General features: G+C 41.3%; 1 protein-coding gene across 6 annotated transcripts in view; it reads left to right on the forward strand.

Moving 5' to 3' along the window:
- Positions 1–22,352, forward strand: part of ralgapa1 (Ral GTPase activating protein catalytic subunit alpha 1) — an 84,620-nt gene that overhangs the window by 35,714 nt on the left and 26,554 nt on the right. For all 6 annotated transcript variants that reach the window (XM_074661290.1, XM_074661291.1, XM_074661292.1 and 3 more), the window contains 10 exons: positions 1,501–1,619; positions 1,768–1,887; positions 2,689–3,325; positions 4,363–4,478; positions 4,952–5,076; positions 10,008–10,079; positions 10,789–10,912; positions 11,745–11,900; positions 15,959–16,117; positions 18,954–19,081. In XM_074661290.1, coding sequence (XP_074517391.1) covers positions 1,501–1,619; positions 1,768–1,887; positions 2,689–3,325; positions 4,363–4,478; positions 4,952–5,076; positions 10,008–10,079; positions 10,789–10,912; positions 11,745–11,900; positions 15,959–16,117; positions 18,954–19,081 — 1,756 coding nt within the window. The remainder of the gene's footprint in view (positions 1–1,500; positions 1,620–1,767; positions 1,888–2,688; positions 3,326–4,362; positions 4,479–4,951; positions 5,077–10,007; positions 10,080–10,788; positions 10,913–11,744; positions 11,901–15,958; positions 16,118–18,953; positions 19,082–22,352) is intronic.

Here is a 22,352-nt window from a genome sequence, read left to right on the forward strand (position 1 = left end):
TAGTCAGAAATATATTACCTGTCATACAAGACCGCACCCAGTACATATCTACATCTAGTCCGTAATTCTCCTATGCATGTAAAGTGGCGCACACCCACACACACACACACACACACACACACACACACACACACACACACACACACACACACACACACACACACACGCTTAGTGACCCCCAAACCTCTACTCATCACTAAAGATGGAAAAAGTTTGGTGTGTGTGTGTATGCATGTGAGTGCACCTGTCTGCATCCGTGTGAGAGTGTGTATTGTCCCCTGCTGTGGCCCACCAGGACACAGTGTCTAGTCTAATGACTAGAGCACCATGATAGACCATGCTTCTCTCCTTTTCTCTCCTCTCGTTATTTGTATCTTCTCATCTTCACTGCTTCACTTCCTTTTCTTCTATTATTATTTTAACATTATTCTCTGCTAATATTCTTTTTACTTATATTTTTTTTCCACCATTTTTTTCTACTATGTTCATTTGTCCTTTCTTTTTTTTCTTTTTCCCCTCCTCCTCCTCCTGAGCTCTCCTGAGGTCTAGGGAGTTGTCGAGAATGTCTGGTCAATACATATCTGTACTCTACACACAGCCCTGTCAATAAGGACCTGCTGGAAAGTGTCGCAGTGTGTGTGTAATGATGTTGATTAGCCAGGATCTGCTGGCAGCACAGTGTGTGTGATGGCATTGGCTTCTGCTCAGCGTGGGGCAAACTATGTACAAGCTGAACGTGCGTTTGGACCTCTTCCTAGTCTTCGCTGAAGTTTTGTTGTAACTTGGAACCTAAAGCCGGGTTTCTACCAAAAGTTCCCGGGACTTTTAGTACCCGGAAGTACTTTTTAAGGAACTAAAAAGTTCCTTCAGCCCACTGCTGTCTGCGTTTCCACCGCAGTCTAAAGACCTGTGAAGATTAGGCAAATTAGTCCATTGACGAATGAAAAATACAAAAATGTAATGAATGAAATTCCGCGAAGGAAAATGAAAATAAGAGCGTCTGTCTCCACAGTAAATCATCTGTTGAGTGTTCGATGGTTATTTATTTGTGCTTTAGAACGTAACCGCCATGAAACAATCAGAAAATATCTTTTATTTCTCTCATTCACAGCAGTTGAGTTGAAGCCGTTGTGTGTGTTTCACCCATCGGCGAAGATCATCCATGTAAACGCCACCTCGAAAGTTCCTGTTCTTTCAGAAAGAACTACCTCCCGACCAGGGTCTTTTTCGGGGGGTAAAAAGGCCCCATAAAATGTCCCCGGAACTTAATTTAGACCCTGGTCCCTGCAGTCGAAACACAAGTTCCTCAAAAGGTTTTTAGCTCCCGGGGGAAAGTTCCTGTGGTGGAAAAAGAGCATAAATATCAAGTCGCAGTAGCAGTTGCACCTTTTTAGCCTACTAAACAATAACATCTATAAATGGATTGTAAACTTAATATCTGGTACCCTAAACGTATTGTTCTGTATGTCCTCTGTGTGTGTTTTCCTTCTCTCTCTGCAGTCCGTAGCCGTATTCAGCAGGGCCTGGTTTCCATCGCAGCCAGAACAGTTATCACACACTTGGTCAACCATCTAGGACATTATCCGATGTCTGGAGGGCCTGCTACTCTGTCTAGTCAGGTACTCAGGTGTTTGGTGATAATAATAGGCAGTATATGATGTACTGTATATGGTACTTGTTTGTCCAAAGGGGAATACAATACATTCAATAGTTTTCAATACTTTTATATTTAGATCTTTGCATTATGCTATGGCCCTTGTTTTCTAGGTGTGTGAAAACCAAGACAACCCCTTCTGTGAGAGTGCAGATCTTGGACCAGAGCTTTTCCATTCACCAAACCTGCAGTTTCTGGTTCTGAACGGCTCCACACTGCTCTCCGTGTATCAGGTAATCACAATTGAAAGAAAGTTGCCCTGACAAAATTTGACGCTTTATATGTTTCTAACTATAACCACAAGACATGGCTTTTAGAGCAGTTTATAATATATAAACTGCTCTAAATATATAAAATATATATAGGTTATATATTTGTCATCATGACTGATGATGTCCAGCTGATTTCAAACCTAAAAGGAACTAGTTTGTTGTTTTATCTTAAAGGACCAGTGTGTAACAATTAGGGGGATCTATTGGCAGAAATGGAATATAATATTAATACGTATGATTTCTCTAGTGCATAGTCACCTGAAAATGAGAATAATTGTGTTTTCGTTCCCTTTGAATGAGCTGTTTATATCTACATAAGGAGCGGATCTCCTCTCCACAGAGTCCACCATGTTGCACTGCCATGTTTCAACAGTAACCAAGAACAGACAATGCAATGGTATCATTAAGACTGGCTCAGGCTGACAAAGTAAATTATAACACAACAGCTTATGATGCTTTGCAGTGTAACGTGAGTTAGAATATATTGAATTATTTAATGCTAAGCACACCTACTTTTCCTTGAAGTCAAAATGGATTATCATTTATTGATTTTCCTTATAAATGTTCTACCAGTTGCAAAGGAGAAGCTGTAGCTAAAAGGAAGCAATTGAGTGAATAAAAGGTTTTTAAGAAGGTTTACATTTAAGGCAGTTGAGATGAGGATTGTGTGAAAGATGCTGCAACTCAGCATCAGAATGATTTCTTTAATATTTGGTACATTTAGAGTTTAACCACTGTCCCTGGTCCTCCTCTATTTCCCAGATCCGATCAGAGTCTGGTGTACCAGGAGGCGGAATGACAGCTGGTTTGTCCTCTGCTCCCGCGTGCGTTCGTGTCATCATCCGAGATGTTGCCGGAAAACACTCCTGGGACTCTGCCGTTCTCTACGGGCCTCCGCCGTGCTCCCCGAGCAGCCCAGCACACACATTCATATCACACACACAATCGCCTCACAGTGTGAATCTTCATTTACGCACTCCACCAGGGGGTCCGCCGAAAAAGATGGGAGAGACGCGAGAAGACAGCGAAGAGGAGGGGCAGGAGGAGGACGAGGAAGATGAGGAGGGGGGAGGGATGGAGGGTGAAAGGCAAGTTTTTCAAGGAGAGGGGGAGGAGGAAGAGGAGGAGAGGAAAGCCGCCGAGGAGGGGACAGGAGAACGAAGAGGAGGTGAAGGAGAAGAGGAGGAGCAGGAGGATGAGGAGAGGAACAGGCATAGGACGGATGGGGAGGAGGATCGAGGGGAGTCGGGCTTGGAGCTGCTCCTAGCTCCTCCATTGGCTAAACGTGTGTGTCGGGAGGCAGTGCCAGCCTGGGATTCACTGAGGGAGGAAGACGACGCACTGGATGAAATGCTGCAGTACCTGGGATACTCGAGTCCTGAGTGTCTACAGAGAGCAGGTATACACACACTCACACACACTGTGAGTACATATTGTATTTGTGTCCTGAATTGTCATAACAGTCATTCAATTTATAGTACAGTTTATAAAACATTAAACACATACTGCTCAAACATAAACAGATGTCAAAGTTAACGCAATAACATTTTAAAGCCACTAATTTCTGTAACGCATATACTTACGAAGGAGGCTAAATAACGCTCCAAACTTAGGCAAGATTTTGGTGCAGAAAAACTGGCACGGCCATATTCAAAGGGGTCCCTTGACCTCTGACCTCAAGATATGTGAATGAAAATGGGTTCTATGGGTACCCACGAGTCTCCCCTTTACAGACATGCCCACTTTATGATAATCACATGCAGTTTTTGGGCAAATCATAGTCAAGGCAGCACACTGACACAAGTTGGGCTGCAGTTTGCCATGTTATGATTTGAGCATATTGTTTTATGCTAAATGCAGTACCTGTGAGGGTTTCTAGACAATATCTGTCATTGTTTTGTGTTGTTAATTGATTTCCAGTAATAAATATATACATATATTTGCATAAAGCAGCATATTTTCCGACTCCCATGTTGATAACAGTATTGAATACTTGACAAATCTCCCTTTAAGGTACATTTTGAACAGATAAAAAATTTGCAATTTATTTACGATTAATCGCGATTAACTATTTTATTCGATTGACAGCCATATTAAAAACCTGTGTCAAATCAAAGATGGACATGGGCCGCTGCGGTAGCTCACCTGGCAGAGCAGTTGCCCCATGTACCAAGGCTGAGTCCTTATCGCAACGGCCCAGGGTTTGAATCCGACCTGTGGCCCTTGGCTGCATCTCTTTCCCCATTTCATAACTATCTCTGTCACTATCATTAAAGGCAATAAAAAATAATAATAATAATGATAATCTTTAAAAAAAAAAAAATTAAATCAAAGGTGGACACTTATTAATCAATGTTTCCCTGAAGCTCTAAAGAGAACAAAACACAATTTCTGACAACACCACAGCTAACTTTGTCTCCTGATTGGTCCCCTCAGGCATGCCGCTCAACATCCCAGCCGCTCCTCCAGCCTGTGTTTCAGAAAAGCAAGAGAACGATGTGATCAATGCCATCCTGAAGCAGAGCGCTGCTGAGAGAGAGTTCGTCCTTCATGTACGTATTGTCCAGATTCATCTGAATAAAATGAGTTTTGTTTTGTGAGTCGTTGAATCCGTTACTCCCAGATGAGGTGGATACTCAAATACTGGTGGCTCATAAGTGCAGCACTAGGCATTATATAGTCTGGCTAATACTGCTTCACAATAATATTAGGTTTCAGGAAGTAAAAGATACATCACAAGTTATTATCCTGACAAAGGTCTGGATGTTGTGATATTTTGGAAATGATCACAAAAACGGCTTTCTGTTGTTGGTTTCTCTGTTCTGATCTTTTTTTTAAATGATTTGTTCATATTGGCATGAAAATGTTTTAATTTAATGTAACTAAAATCACTGAAAAAGAACCATCCAATCTTTTTCTCAGTCATGGCTCTCACACAATATGGATTTCTGTTTAATTTCCATGATATTCATTTTTTTTACCCTTTACATTTTTTTGCATGACACTGAATTGTTGAATGTTTCAGAGAGGCGAGGAGCTGAACTTTAGGGCTGTGCAGCAGACTGAACCAGAGACGGAGACACCACAGTCAGCCTTCTACTACTGCAGACTACTGATCAACATACTGGGGCTCAACTCCTGGGAGAAGAGGTGAGACCAGACACAGACATACATATACGAGAAACCATATTCAAGGGGGGGTTTTATGTTTGAAAAACAATAACAGTAATGTAACAATATGAATATACACTGATCAGCCATCGCATTAAGATCACTGAGAGGTGAAGTGAATAACATTGGTTATCTCGTCACAATGGCACCTGGCAGTGGGTGGGATATATTAGGCAGCAAGTGAACATTTTGAACTTTGAACTTTGTGTTGGAAGCAGAAAAAATGGACCAGTGTAAGGATGTGAGCGACTTTGACAAGGGCCAAATTGTGATGGCTAGACGACTGGGTCAGAGCATCTCCAGAACTCCAGCTCTTGTGGGATGTTCCCAGTCTGCAGTGGTCAGGATCTACCAAAAGTGGTCCAAGGAAGGAACCCGGTGAACCGGCGACAGGGTCAGACCCAAGGCTCATTGATGCACATGGGGAGCGAAGGCTGGCCCGTGTTGTCCGATCCAACAGAAGAGCTACTGGAGCTCAAACTGCTGAAAAAGTTAATGCGGGTTCTGATAGAAAGGTGTCAGAACACACAGTGCATCGCAGTTTGTTGCGTATGGGGCTGCGTAGCCGCAGACCGGTCAGGGTGCCCATGTTGTCCTAATGTGATGGCTGATCGGTGTATATAAGACAGTGTGTTTGGTTATGGTCTTTTTACATCTTTCTTTTGACTTTGTATTCATAGTATCGTAAGTATTACTTTGTGTTTTAAAATGCAACTGAACAGAAGCATTCACCACATATGCGGCCCAGACCATTATGAATGTGGTCTGAGCGATCGGATCTCAATGCGTCTTGAATAGGTTCACACCTGTACTTAGAGCTGTCCACTTGTGATCCCATCACTCAGGAAGCATGTTAAGGCCAGGTCTGAACAGGGCCTAGTTCATCTATAGACTGATCTGACATCAGCTAATTCATCCAGACTGATCTGGCTGGTAAATTGGTTATTTTGCCATTTGCAAATTACTTAAACCGCTAACACTACGAAGCAACCAATGCCAGATCCATGCAGTGTAACTAAGTTACAGCTAGCTGGCTAACCTTAGCTTGCTTGCTCGCTAACGTTATCGCTAGCAAAATACTGCCTGAGTGGATAGTTGGTTGGCTTCCCAAATTACTTCACCAGCTAACCATGATACTAACTTATGTATTATGACCAACGGTGTTGATTTTAGCTAACAGTAAACTATGTAGTTGTACAAACATAGAAATGATTTAGGAGTAGAAGGGTCATTGAACTGTTTGCTGCGGTAATTTGACTAGCCCGCAAACTGGGGGAACTCTCGCAAAATAGTTAAGGTTAGGCATTGACCTTGAATAGTTAAGGTTAGGATAGGTCGTCAGGCAGCGAGTCTCACAAGAGTTTTTTTCTCGTGTCTCGTTTCTTGTATGTTCGTAATGTATGGTAATGTTACATCACTCTTTTGTTCGACTCTTGCTTGCGCCTACGGAGCATGAGCAACAGGATGCTGACTGCAATATGCTACTAAGAGGTTGTTTTTCAGGTTGCTGTAATACATGTGTGTAAAGTCTTTTACAATTTTCTGTCTCCCCTAGAACAAACCAAATGGCTGTTGAATGCAAATGAGACAACAATTTCACATTCAAAAAAAAGTATTTTGTGCTAATTAGACACCACGTTTTTCCCCCACTCACATGGCCCAGCATTTCATCTTCTCAATGACTCTGGGCTAAAATACACAATGTCAAGGTATCACTTTAAATGTATCTGGCCAGCTAATGGACACTCATCATTCTTTATACTTCATCCAGGGAATTACACCGTCTGCATTCAGCCTGCACAATGGACTTCTTCTTAACACACGGCGCGTGTGCGTATATGAGTGTGTGTGGAAGAGAGAGTGTGATAATGAGTATAGTACTCTATTGATCAAACTCAACCCATTTGGAGTTAGAATAAAAGGCAGTAGTTGAAGAGGAGAATGATGGCGGGAGAAGTGGCAAATCAGAAAACAGGAACGTGTAGATGAAGAGCGAAAATATAAAAACCAAAAAACGAAATGGAGCCAAAATAAGTGAGGGAATATGGAAAAAAATGAGAAAATAAGGAGGCTAAAGAAGCTTTGATTTTTGGGGGGGGGGGGAGAGGTTAGACAGATGAGAAAAATAATAAGATCGTCTAATCATGTATTATTGTCCCCTTATGTCTCTCCAGGTATTCATATGGGACACCACAGACACTAAGATACTGACAGTCACCCGTGTGCGTGCGTGCGTGCGTGCGTGCGTGCGTGCGTGCACGTGTCCCCTTTTATGCTTTTCCCTATAATCCAGGGTGTAAATGGAGTCTTTGAGAGCAGAGAATGAGGCCATTACCAAGTATCAGTTTAATAAAGAGCAAATTGCTGTCTCTCTCTCTCTCTCTTTATCTCCCGCTCTTTCACTCTTTTTCTCTCTCTCTCTCTCTCTAAGAGTGAAAAGAATGACGTGTCATTATCAGTCCACTCCGAGCCTCACTGCTCAAGTCTTGGTTTTTATATCAGCGGTGCGGAGGTTGGTGGCTGGGACATTTTGAAACGGCCCCTGGACTTGTCAGTTGGTATAAAAGGCTTTTGTTTTGACTAAAGAATACGGTCCCGTCCTTTTCTATGTGGAGCCTGAAAGTGGTGATATCACTAGCTGTGGTCAGCACGAGCTACTTTTGCGTTTGCTCATTTATAGCAAAGTAATAATTATGTGATATAATCTATATTTTGAGGGTTTGAGGCGCCAGTATGCAAACAAAGGTGCTTGTCGGATGGTCAAACAGCATCTAAACTTGTAACAGGAAGAGTAATGGTGCGTGAAGATCTACATCCGTAGTATCAGCAGTACAACTTTTTTTGTAATAAGTATTTTATTGATTTTTTTACATGAACATTGTCACATTTTGGTCAACAAATCAAATGACTCCTAATATGCAAAATAATATTAATATAAAATATCTACAAAATCATAATAAAATACAAAAAGAAACACAAATCAAATACATATTCCTACATTCATCTGCATCATGATCTACTCTAATTTACAAGCAGCCAATTCATTTTCACACAATTAAAGAGTATGTGTGTGTGTGCTGTGTATGTGAGTATTGTGTGATGATGTGTGCTCTACTTCAAGATCTGTCCACATTAACAATTTATTCCAAGTAGTCTCCCCACTTCACCACATATTTCTCAGTCCTGTCCTTCGAGCTGAAAGAAATGTGTTTGTATGATGCCACTTTTGTGAACCACTCCTGAAAAGAGGGCTCACCTGGATTCCTCTGGTTTCTCATAATAAATAATAATGTGCTTTCCCACCATTATTCTGGTCTGGATACATATAGCATATAGCCTCCGGCAGAGCTCAAAGTTGCTCTGGGTAATGTTTTTTTGAAGCTTAAAGGGACAGTTCACCCTAAAATCAAAAATACATATTTTTCCCCTTACCTGTAGCGCTATTTATCAATCTAGATTGTTTTGGTGTGAGTTGCTGAGTTTTGGAGATATTGGCCGTTGAGATGTCTGCTTTCTTTCGAATATAATAGAACGCTCGTGTTTATAATTTATAGCTAACCGATATTGCTAGCTCACCTAGCACCACTGAGCTAGCTAACGTTACAGCTCAGCCGAAGAGGACGCCTTTAATGTTTACATCTCATGCTGTCACAGGCACGAGCCTCTCATCCATGAGTAGATTCACGCTTCTTTCTGCGCGTTGATATGGTTGGCGGGTGTAATTCGGTAGAAAGAAAATAGTTCCTACGTGAAACTGCTCACAAGGTCATTATTTCTGGAAAGAGACATTGCTGTTCAGTTTTTCAAATGTATTTTTTTGGATGCTTCTTTGAGCCGAGTTTCTTCTAGTGTAGCCGAGGGCCAACCCGTAGTAACAATTGAATAATCGTTGAAAATATAAAGAATCAACAGCAAATTCAAATAGTGATTTTTGCTTTTGAAGAGAATGTATGTCTAATATACTGATAAATTTAAACTCATGTTATACAGACATAATCTAAAGTATGTATAAAACTAGGGCATGCTCAGTTTGGATTAGACAGGGCATCACTCTTATAAATACACAAAATGAATTTATTCAAACTACCTTCTGTTATAATGGGTTATTTAGTGACACGTACTTCCTTTTTTCCATCGCTTTCCAGTGTAAAAGAGCATCATTTATTATCATCAAGAGTGTAGTAGTGGCTGTGGAAAAGGAAAAGTTTACATTTATCATGCTGGAGGATTCAAAACTGAAAAAGGAACAAAGCAAACAAACCTTATATTTTACTTACATACAGGCAATTTTCTACAGTTATGTGACTGTGAAATCTACTGAATTAGACTACTCTTCAGTGTCTTAGAGTCTGATACAAGAGAACATTTTTCTTTATACCAATCTATCCAAATGATTGGGGACTGATGTTTTGAGAATTTACTGTCAGGCTTTTTATTTGGCTCTGGATGAAGTCTTGTTGGTACTGGTTTGTTTTTCTTTTCCTCTGTTTTTTTAGTCTTGAGCTTTTCTGGTCTTTTTCACAAGAAGTCCTGCCAGCTCCACTTGATGTCTTATTAGTTGGCACGGGATTTGTCGAAACAGTGACAAAAACAAGCAACCGGCCAATTAGGGGAGACGACGGTGGTAGCCAGATAATGGTAGAGAGGCAGGTTTAGCCGTTACTCCACAGGTTCTTTTTTTGAAGCTGCCGTTGTGGTCAATGTTAAATGTTATAGTCAAATGTCTTATGTTTTAAGATGTTTGCATGTTGTTTTTGTGATGTTTTCTATGTAAAGCAACAAACTGTAGTACTGTGCCCAGAAAGAATTTCCCCTCGAGGACAATACAGTTTACTCTCCTCTACTGTCCTCTGCTTCGCTACTACTTTGGATAATGATTCCTAATCTGTGCACGTGTCTGTGTCTTACAGGAGTAACTTTCATTTGTTGAGGAAGAACGAGAAGTTACTGAGAGAGCTGAAGAATCTGGACTCACGGCAGTGGTGAGAAAATATGATAAAAATATTCTTTTATTCTGTCTTGATGTCTGCTTTAAATAAGATTCAGCAAATGACATTGTCCTAAAGAATTGTGACATTAAAGGTTCTTAAAATATTGATAGAAATACAGTTAAAAACTCAGACATGTATACTGCACTATGCGGAAGTCCTGAGAGGCAAGTGAGAAAAACAATTCTGGTGATCCATTTTCTATGTCTGATCCAAATTGTTTCTCTCTTTTATTAAAGACATAAGAACAGGTGGAGAAAAAACATTTTGACAGGTGAAAAAATTGTGTTTGTCATTTGTTGTAATACTCATTTTGGCAACAAGAGGCTGACCTGTTCTTCAGTCCTAAACACAGGAGAGAAAACTATTTAGATCAGGCTTAGAAATTGGATCACCAGAATTGTATTTTTCTCACTCGTGTCTCAGGGCTTCCATAGCTCTGAGATTCAATAACAGTTATGCTTTGCTCTATTTCATCCCTTTTGCTCTTAACCCTTACCTGATCACAACCTGATTAATCTGTTCTACTCTGCTACTGAAAAGTGCAAAACATGAGTGGCATCCTATTCCATGGTGGAGTTATTATATCACTACCCCTATTGCTTTCTTTGAGGGAAACTGAAACAAACAGAAGTTTAAGGGGTTATGTGCTTTTCAGTAGTTGTCGTGTCAGTCATTATTGATTTCCTTCTCTCTCTTCTAGCCGTGAGACTCATAAAATAGCAGTATTTTATGTGGCTGAGGGCCAAGAGGACAAACACTCCATACTAACCAACACAGCGGGCAGCCAGGATTATGAAGACTTTGTGTCTGGATTGGGCTGGGAGGTAAGAACACATTTATTCACACATTGTTTGCCTTCTTCATACATTCAGATTGCACATTCATCTTTGCATTGTTTCCCCGAATTAAATTTAGAACTGCATCTAATTATATGGGCAGTGGTTAGCACTGTCGCCTCACAGCAAGAGGGTCGCAGGTTCGAGGGGCCCTTCTGTATGGAGTTTGCATGTTCTCCCCGTGTTAGCGTGGGTTTTCTCCGGGTTCTCCGGCTTCCTCCCACAGTCCAAAGACATGCAGGTTAATTGTTGACTCTAAACAACCCCGAACGGGATAAGCGGTTACAGATGATTGATCTAATTCTATGATCTGGATCTAATAATTGAATAATTGTCATGAAATTGATTGTTTAACTTGATTTAAGATTTCTAAGAAAACTGTTTTGTAGGTCCAGTGGTTAAAATAAGCCACCACCAATGTGTCTTGATGCTTCAGCAGCCTGATGGTGGAGAAACAGTGATATACTGAACCATTTTGAAATACAATGCATGCAGATTATTTTCATTTCATGAAGAGCTTTGTGCAAAGGCGTTCTCCTGACACAAGTAGCTGGCAAAAAAATCTTAAGAACTGCAGAAACTGAATAAAATGTTCCTCCAAGCAGTTTTCGCTGAATGGTGAAACCATGTTTTCTTTTTTTTTATATGTCAACATTTTATCTTTATTTGCTGGTTAAAGAGTTAGAGGAGACTGACGCTAGTCGGATTTGATTATTATTTTATTCTAGGCTTTAAGGCAGTAAAATGCTATAAAGGGAGATCATATTTTTTATATGTCTTGCAAGTCATGATGTGTGTGTGTGTGTGTTTTGTCCCTTAGGTGGACCTCACTACTCACTGTGGCTTCATGGGAGGTCTCCAGAGGAATCGCAGCACAGGCCAGACTACACCTTACTACGCCACCTCCACTACTGAGGTCATCTACCACGTCTCCACCCGCATGCCCCACGACCAGGACCACAACCTCACCAAGAAGGTAGCACACGCCTATCTGATCTACAGTATCTACATGTATCTCTTTTTGTTGTTTTTGTTACTGGGTGAATTCACACACTGTGACGTTACAACATTTTTTGATTCGCTTGACCGTTGGATGGAAACTAGGGCTGTCAAATTGAATGTGATAACGTGTTAACGCGTATTCGTTTTAACCGCACTAATTTCTATAACTCGTTAACGCAACTTGGGATTTTTAGGTTGTAGTGGGCTCAGTGTTAAAGCCAGAGTGAAGGTACAGGTAGCATATGAAACTAGAAAACCTAAGGAATCCAATGGTACTAACCATGTTGTAGTAGCTTGTCGCCAAGGAGGTTAAATAACGCTCCAAACTGAAGAAAGGAAAAGGAAAAACTGGCATGGGGGTCCCTTGACCTCTGACCTCAAGATATGTAAATGAAAATGGGTTCTATGGGTACCCACGAGTCTCCCCTTTACAGACATGCCCACTTTATGATAAGCACATGCAGTTTGGGGCAAGACATAGTCAAGTCAGCACACTGACACACTGACAGCTGTTGTTGCCTGTTGGGTTGCAGTTTGCCATGTTATGATTTGAGCATATTTTTATGCAAAATGCAGTACCTGTGAGGGTTTCTGGACATATATATACATACATTTACATAAAGTAGCATATTTGCCCACTCTCATGTTGATAAGAGTATTAAATACTTGACAAATCTCCCTTTAAGGTACATTTTAAACAGATAAAAACATGTGATTAATCGCGATTAAATATTTTAATGAATTGACAGCCCTAATGGAAACATATTATTTTTGTCAAACACTCTGCATCCGTCTATTCCATTATCTACTGCATTGTCCTCTCTCAAACTGCAGTCGAGTGTGTCCGTAATGGTGAGAGAGATGGGGTAATTAGTAATAATAAGCATACTTATTGTTGTTTCTCCAATTTCACTCCTTTTATTTAATGAGGGGAGATGTGCAGTGAGAGGAGAGGAGGAGAAAAAATCCCCTATACTCTATAGGGGAAAACTCTATACCCTTTCTCTTTTCCTCCTTCCCAATCTCTTTATTCGCCTGGAATGACATTGCAAATGAACATAGGTTGCTGCACGCACTCACACACACACACACACACACACACACACCTATCTGTTGATGTCAGTGTTTCTAAAGCCCACCAATGTTTCCAATAATTCTTAGTAGCAATCACGTCTGTGTTTGTGCGTGGTGTGGGCTCGTATCAGTGTCTAGGCAGGCAGGTTTATTGTGTATTTGTGTGCATTTGTGAGTGTGTGTGTGTGTGTGTGTGTGTGTGTGTGTGTGTGTGTGTGTGTATACACCTGTCAACCCCCAGGCTCTGGGCGCTCTGCACATGGCCATAATGTCCCTTTAATCAGATCATACTTCCTGCTTCTCGGCCTATCACATCGCTGCAGGCTCCTGATTGGATTATCAGCGCCTGGTCCGACACCATCCGTCTCCCTGATCAGCTGATGGCCCCATCAAACACGCATACTCGCATACATACACACACACATGCGTGCGCACACACACTATAAACCTGTTTAACTTGACACAAACACACATCCACTAAGGGCTTTATTCACATCAGCCCGCGCAAATAACCACACGACTATAAATTTGTGTTACCGTTGGACACAGAAGCACACACACGCTTACACACGCGCACATGTTAGCGAGCACACGCAGGCTTACAGGCGCATACACTCACAGTTTGACAAATGTGTCCACAAAGAGGTTAAACTGACAGACATACACATGTCCATACTGGCAGGCATTTATCACCCATCCTGCTGCCACACACACACACACACACACACACACACACACACACTGCAGTGTGATTTCAGTCCATTGCAGGGCATTTGTCCAGCTCTCACTCTTTGCTGTGTGTTCTGCTCCCTCTCATACCACATCTGCTTGAAACACGATTACAAGGATTAAAGCTGAATTACACCAACTGTTTGTGGCATCAGAGATGACATCACTCTGATCTTCATCGTTGAAATTTTTTAAAATAATGACACGGATCAGAGACGCACATCAGACGGTAATACTCCACTTTGCCGCCTAATTTGTTCTGACACCCAAAACTACAGCTTGAAGGTCATAATTCTAACGCTCCAAATGTGATAATGGCAGAGCCCTTCAGTTCTCAACATCACTGAGAGTCGTGTGCATTACTGACACTGTGAATTGCAAGCATCGTCAGAGAGAAGAGCCTCTAAAAGATTTATTTTAAAAAGAACTTAATGTATAACTAGTCAAGAAATTGTCAGGTTAATTAAACCTATAATTAAAATTCAAGTAGTCATTATGGCAAGTGGGTGAAGTCACTTCCAATCACGATGAATAACTTGTTCACAAGTCTAAGGGCTTCTATGGCAGTTGAGTGAGATGTGTGATTGTGCAAATAAAATTACATTTCAGTAAACTGTGCGTCCTGATACCAGGGCCGTCATGGTATCAGATTTTCACTGCGTGATTATTGAGGCCGAAAGAATTCCTGATAACGATATTATCGAGATATCTATACAAAATTTGAAAAAAGGAAAGTAATGCTATCAGTCAAATTCATCTTTAACTTCGTGTATTGTTTCTTTTACCTCTTTTTTGGCAAATGAATTACACTCAAAATACAAGTGTAGGGAGTTGAAGAGAGAGTCTGTAACCATAACTGTATATAAAATGATTTAAGAGGCGCTGGATTATTATATTTACACAATATTGTCATATGTGTATTATTAACATGATATTAATATTCGTTTTTTTAAATATCATCGGAATATTGCGACACACCTCATTCTGATACCAGGGCTCTGACATAATATCACGATATTGAAGTGTATCGATATTTTCTTTCACCCCTGGGGTGCCCATGTGTGTGCACACATGAGAGAGAGAGAGAGAGAGACAGAGACAGAGACAGAGACAGAGACAGACAGAGCGTGGTTAGCGCTTGTCCCCGTCTTTGTCTATGTCTCTTTCGCGGTACGTTTTGCCAGTGACATGAGAAAGCGCAAAATCCCACCACCGCTTCGGAACACCATTGTAACTGCCTGACAGCTATAGTTCATCTTCTTGCTGTGTGTGTGTGTTATTGTGTGGGGCGCACTCTTGAATCGTGTACGCTCGCAATTCTACATTGACAATTTTGTCAGAGATTAATGTTATGGTTTATTCACAGCTGTATTTTTTTTCTTTAGGCTAGGTCTACTTTCCGTTCCGTGACCGTCCCAAAATGTATTTTCTTTATCGTCCCTGGTTATTTTTTTCCGTCCCTGGGACGATAGGATGCCTTTAAGAGCTCTACTGATACACTATCTAATGAAAAGTGGAGCTTTTTGGGTTAACAAATCCCTTTCAGTTATGCGGGCGAATCGTACTTCTTTTAAAAATCTTGACAAAATATACAACCGATTCTAGTTAAATAAATATTTAAAAGATAATGTGTTTGTCTCAGGGCCAAGGCGAAGAGCGGCACACAACTGAAGGTGTGTGACACACCAGACAAGCAGTGAGGTGTGAGTGTGTGTGTCTGTTTGTGTGTGTGTGTGTGTGTGTGTGTGTGTGTGTATTTTGGCAGGCATCAAGGTTAATGACAGAGCTGTCACCAGCCCTGACTGTAGCCCACTGAGTGAATGTGAACTCCCCACACACACACACACACACACACACACACACACACACACACAATCGCGCAACATCACACTTGATCCCATCTGTCTTCCAGCCCATACTCCATCTTTCCGGAGCTTCACTCGGTCTTCGTGTCCACTCTCCATCTTCACACTCTCACTCCATCACCCCCAGGGCCACCTTTAACACGTACACTCACAAAATCAAAAGCCTTGCGTTTATGATGGATACAGTCTATCTAGCTCATTGTGTGTGTGTGTGTGTGTGTGTGTGTGTGTGTGTGTGTGTGTGTGTGTGTGTGTGTGTGTGTGTGTGTGTGTGTGTGTGTGTGTGTGTGTGTGTGTGTGTGTGTGTGTGTGTGTGTGTGGTTGGCATTGACTTACTTTGTGTTGTTTATGCTCCCCCCTCCAGCTTAGACACCTGGGTAACGACGAGGTCCACATTGTTTGGTCGGAACATTCCAGAGACTACCGGCGAGGCATCATCCCCACTGAGTTTGGAGACGTGCTAATCATCATCTACCCCATGAAGAACCACATGTACTCCATCCATATACTCAAAAAACCCGAGGTAAAAACAATGTTCAGCATTTTGGACTCAAACTGTCAGTTGTCAATATTTTGTGCAATTTTTCAGTGTCTTTGTGTCTCAGTGTTCCAAAGAATCCTTTATCATTGGGTGAAAATACCTCTGAAACAGCAGGACATTTAAATTCTTCATTAAAACCCAGGATGATAATTCAGTCCCCCTCTGGGCTAATCAGTAACAACTATACATGCCACCTGTTGCAGAACTGTAATTGTAGTGTGACTCATTGGCCAATCAGTGTAATTTTTGCCATCTTAGTGGCACGACTGGAACTATTTGATGGCTTTTTATGAAACTTGGTACAAACATTAATTATGAGTTCATTCATGAGTTTGACATTTATGGTCTTCACTGAAATATCTCAACAACTTATTGGATGGATTTCCACAGAATTTAGGATACACATTAATCTCCCCTTCCGGATGAATTGTGATAACTTGGGTGATCCTTTAAAGGCACGGTGTGTAACATTTCGGGCGATCTATTAGCAGAAATGGAATATGATATTCAAAACTATGTTTTCATTAGTGTATAATCACATGAAACTAAGAATCGTGTCTTCGTTAGCTACATAGGGAGCGGGTCCTCTTCACAGAGTCCGCTATGTTGAATCACCTTGTTTCTACAGTAGCCCAGAACGGACAAACCAAACAACGTTTATACATTACCTGTAGGCCTTACATTACCTTTTGAAACTGCGGTAACGTGAGTCGCAGAGTACAAAATCGTAGTACCGCCAGCCACCGTCTGACTTCCGTTGCTCCTAAATAAAGTGCCCTTTAACCCTTTAAGATGTGCCAAAACATTGCACTTAGTTAGTGACGTTTCGAACAGAAGCTCTTCTTCAGACTTAATAAATCTGCACAGAGACGCCATCTAAAAAGGTAAACGCTCTGGTCACGTGACCCAAATATCCTACAGGTAATGTAACATGTGTATTAAGAAAATCACAAATACAGTATACAACAATATATACAAAATGCATATACAAACATCAATAATATAGGTAAGTACCTCTCAGCTCATAAGAATAACATCAAGCCTGTGGCTGTCTTACCTTCTAATTGGCTAGGATTAAATAGAGACCCCTCTATATAAAAAAATAGGATGTAACTCAAACATATATAGGCACAGGAATCTACACACATGAGCCCATGGGTATAAAATATTATGTTAAGGATGGCCTTTGAGGCGAGGCTAACGGCGTTATCATGGTTTTGCACTCGGCGACTCACGTCACCGCAGTCTTGGAAAGGGAGGAGTGAGCGGAGGGGTATTCAGTTGGTTGCAATCTGCAACTATCCCACCCCAAACATTATACCTGCTAAACATCAACAAACAGATGTAGAGAGACCAATCAGTCATCCTAATGAAAAAGTTAACAGTCACACTTTAACACTTGTAGATTAACATGGATATTATAGGATTGATTGAGCCTTTATATTGTATGGATATTATGGAGTTGGTCAGGAATAAAATTGTGAACATGCACAGTGTTTTGTTCCATCATTTTATGTTTCCTAGCAGACAATACAGATATGCATCCAGATGACTAACAATCCTAGAGAGAGTCTTGTCCTAAGTCTTGCTGCTCTGGTTAATGTATCAGTCTAAAACACACAGACATTAATACCACAGCACTGATAGCATAATTCTATTTCAAACGAGACCTAACACAATAAAATGCCGCTTTTTTTCTGTATGACATAGATACCACAGCACTAATAACATAACCTCATTCTGTTTCATTCATTCTACAAAGCAAAAATATTGAATTATCATGAATCCAAAAACAAGTTAGATAAGATATTCTCTGTGTTGTCGTCCTGAAAGCACCGTATTCAGTCATAGAGTGCATGGCTTGGAGACCTGGTCTACAAATAAATTCAATAAAAAAAGCCTGACATTATTCTCTTTGGTGGATTCCACAAGCAAAGTATGGAATTAGATTTGACTCACTAATACCCAATGGCTCCCAGAGATTATTCTGTTTCATAAAAATATCAAGAATCGTACGTCTTTGAGAGGCTTCCATCGGCAGTAGATGCATTATTAACTATAAAAATAGAAAAAAATAACTTTCTATGGCCCCATATATATAATACATTATAAACATACTTATAATGTATTATAATTTGCTTATAGCACTGTATAAGCATAGTTATAAGCACTCAGAAATATTCATAATGCTCTATATCAATCATCATAACGCATTATAAAGCATTGCATAATGACTCATAAGGTCAATTATCATAATACTTTATAATTGTTGGTCATTCACTGACTTTTTTTTGAAAGGATAATAATGTATTATAATTCCCATAGTTGTAATACGTTCTAATCTTTTTATAATGCATTAAAATTGTTATAATAATAATGTTATAATGTGATTAGTTACTACTTTAAGTAAAGTGAAAAAAAATTTAATCTTTGCAAGAACACAAAACATAAAATATTTTTTACTTTTCTTAAAGCAAACGATTACCACTATAATCAAAACACTATAATGCATTATAACAGTTATTATAATGTAGTATACAAATATTATAATGTAATACAACTATGGAAATCACAACACTTTATGATATGAACTTATAAGTCATATTAAAATGCTTTGTAACGTGTGATATGATTATTGTTATAAAGCATTATAAATATGGATGAGTGCTTATAACTCTAGTTCTACAGTGCTCTGAGCAGATTATAAATATGTTTATAATGCATGATAGACATGGGCACCATAGAAAGTGTTACCAAAAATGTGATTTATTTTGTTCTGCTTTAATGCCTGTTCTGCTGCTTGTCTTGGTGTCTGCAGGTGCCGTTCTTTGGTCCGCTGTTTGACGGCGCCATAGTGGACATGAACATTTTACCCACCATGGTCAGAGCTACAGCGATCAATGCCAGTCGAGCTCTCAAATCCCTCATTCCACTGTACCAGAACTTGTATCCTTTTGAAAGCCATACTCAGAATATGCAAAAACGGGATCAGAAGCCAAAGGTAGGCCACTCGTTTTTTGTTCATTGCCCTCATTTCTGTTTCCATGCTATCAGCTTTTTAAAAGTTTTGTAGGCTCACCTGAGCTACATAAACTTATTCCACTATACCTGCACCGTTGTGTTGGCCGTTGAAATCCTTGTACATCTACGTGTGAGCGAGAATGTCAGTTCTCACTCAGCTCAAGTGTTAAGAATAGCAAATCAATGTCCAGTGGTGTTTGGCTTTCAGAGTATAAGTGCTAGTGTGATAGAGCTGGAATTAGTTGGCTCTGAAGTGCCATATATCAAGTGTGTGTGCGGGAGAGAAAGAGAAACCGACAGACAGGTGTGTGTGCGTGTGTACAGTCTGCCTGCTTGATCCGATGCGATGGCAGTTTGGTTGGAACAAGCCCCCGGCGGTCAATACTTATCGATGACTCTCCTCTCTAACGCTGCTTCTAAATGAGGGGGCTTTGCTCTCTGGTCTCACACGCAGACATGCACACTCGCGCTCACACAAATACAGACATGTGTCCACACTTCTACACACTCTTTGATTCTAACAGACACGGACAGACTGTTACGCTCGCATGGACACATGCTCCACAGAGGCACAGTGATGCAAGTACATCCACAGCTAGATTCACGCAGTGTTGGTTGAGAAGTGTACGCACACACACACACACACACACACACACACACACACACACACACACACACACAAACACACACAGCATTGTGAGGTGACAGTGTCCCCTGTTGAGGCGAGCTCAGCTACTGACTGATCATTGGAATTTCTTCTAAGCAGCACTTAAAGCAATTTGATTCCCTAATGATACTTTCTTCCTGTCTGCCTGCTTGTCTGCCTGGTCTTTTCTTCTTTCCCTTCATTTCTGCCCCCTCGTATCCAAACGCATCACGTGCATGTGCATCCTTGTGCGTGTGCACGGTACAAACAAAACAGGGACCCACTCATAAAGACATTGGACATTGGGGAAAGGGGGAGAGCAGGGAAAAGAAGTAAACTACTAAAGTAAACTAAACTAAACTTTAATTCAGTTTCAAGTTGAAAGTGGCTACACTGCTGTGCTCGCCACTGGATTGCACTGCTGGTGTAGCAGCACAGGCTACCCCATAGCCAGTGTGACAGCTGCTTACAAAGATTGATAGCTGCCGGTGACATACCAGTACCATAACAGTCTGAGGAGCATCTTTTATGCATAGCATCCGGAAGGGCATGGCCTTTTTTTAAAAAGAATGGCTCTGTGGTTATACATCTCTAGTCAAGGATAAGGCATCAGCTGTAACAGGTAGCCATGCAATGATAACTAAAAGAGCCCAGGCTAACTTTAGGAGACACACTGTGGATGAACGGCTAAGAACCTGCTCGCCTACAATCCATAATGCAAACCATAATAAACCCACCGTCCTAAAGGAAAAAGCTCCCAAAGGCACCATCCTGATGCAAAGATAGAAATGTCTGATGTCTGTCAAACTTTATCTACCACAATCTAACATTCTGAACTGTGTTTTTGTTTCTTCTCTAACCATTCACTCCAGATCAGGCATTGTGCGGAGGTCTGGGCGAGTCACTTTAATTGCCCATTAATGCTGCAGTGCATAGAATTGGAGCAAATATGATTTTAAAAAAAGTTACAAATGTTTTCAGAAACATCTTGTAGTGTACTGTTTAGCTGTAAAATGAGAAAGTTTGTGACTCGGCAGCCATGTTGAGATCAGTTGAAGAAATACCAAGCACCGCCCACCAGCCGGAGCAAACATTCTCATTTTACAGCTAAACAGTACACTACAAGATGATTCTGAAAACATTTGAGGTGAGAAATAGGCATTACAGTAACAGAGCATTGATTCATATTTGATCAGCGCTGCCTAGTTTGACCGTTTGATCAGAGTTTGCGAGGGATTGACAGCTGCCTCCGTTGAATGGACAACCAATAGGAACGCTCTCTCGCTGAAATGACCTGTGATTGGCAAAAGTCTCCCGTCACGGGCTTTTCTAAAGCCTGAAATCAGAGCCATGAGGTGCAGAAGTCTACTTATATCTCATAACACAAAAAACATTCTACCTACTGCAGGTTTAACTGCGACGAATAACGTCTTTTGTTTCCTCATGGCTGGGTTGTAGACAGCTTACATGATTGGCCGCCTCAGCGTGACGTCGGGTTGCCTTTCTCCAAAAGTTGATTCTGTTTCTACTTTTCTATTTCTGCCGGGGGGGTTCGGCACCCCCTGCGGCCGCCGCAGCCCGAACGCACTACCCCCATTCCAAATGAATGGAAAAATCAGACCCCCTGAAATCGTGTGAATGCAGCCTTACCCTTGACTCCCCCCTTTTTCTGTCATTATTTCCTTTGTATCTCATCTTAATTCTCTTGGTGTTCTGCCTCTCTCTCCTTCTTTACTTTGTCTTTCATCCCTTTCTCCCACTTCTTCTCCTTCACTATCTCTCTTGACTCTCCACTTGCCTCTCGTCCTTCATCTCTACGTTCTCTTTCTCCCCTCTTGTCCAACTTTGTCCCCTCTATTTTTCCCCTCGTTCTCTTTCTCCTCCCTCCCCCTGTCTCCTCTTTTCAGAGAGATAATATAAGTGGTGGAGGTGATTCTAGCCAAGAAGGTGGACGGGGTGTGGGGAGGGGTGAAGGAGCCATTTTGCTCTGCCGCGTCCACCCGGCGAGACAGAGACGGAGAGATTGTTAGGCTCGGCGTGGGGTTTGTGGCTAACACCCCCAGACCCCATTGTGTTGGTGTGTGTGTGTGTGTGTGTGTGTGTGTGTGTGTGTGTGTGTGTGTGTGTGTGTGCACCTTCATGCACATATTAGACTGTATCAGTGTGTTGTGTGTTCTTTTTGTGTGCAACCATGTAGACATCTTTACAATTGTGTTTGTGTGTGTTTGCTACATTTTTGTGTGAGGCTGTGTGTATCCATACACCTACTGTGTGTGTGTGTGTGTGTGTGTGTGTGTGTGTGTGTGTGTGTGTGTTGTGTGTGTGTGCCCGATGACACATGTGTCGCGCATGCTTGTTTCGAGGTGTTTGTGTGTCTGCGAGTGTCCTGGTGTGTATTGATTGGTAGTAGCAGCAGGTCGATGTCTCTGACAGGCTGAATTACAGTAATCAGTCATTATTGACTCCCCATCTCTGTGCTACACACACCTCTCTCCTCTCCTGTCTCTCCACCTCTCTCCCTCCCGTCTCTGCCCTCTACTTCTGTCACTT

The sequence above is a fragment of the Sebastes fasciatus genome, chromosome 15, assembly GCF_043250625.1.
Source record: "Sebastes fasciatus isolate fSebFas1 chromosome 15, fSebFas1.pri, whole genome shotgun sequence".
Classification (NCBI taxonomy): Eukaryota; Metazoa; Chordata; class Actinopteri; order Perciformes; family Sebastidae; genus Sebastes; species Sebastes fasciatus.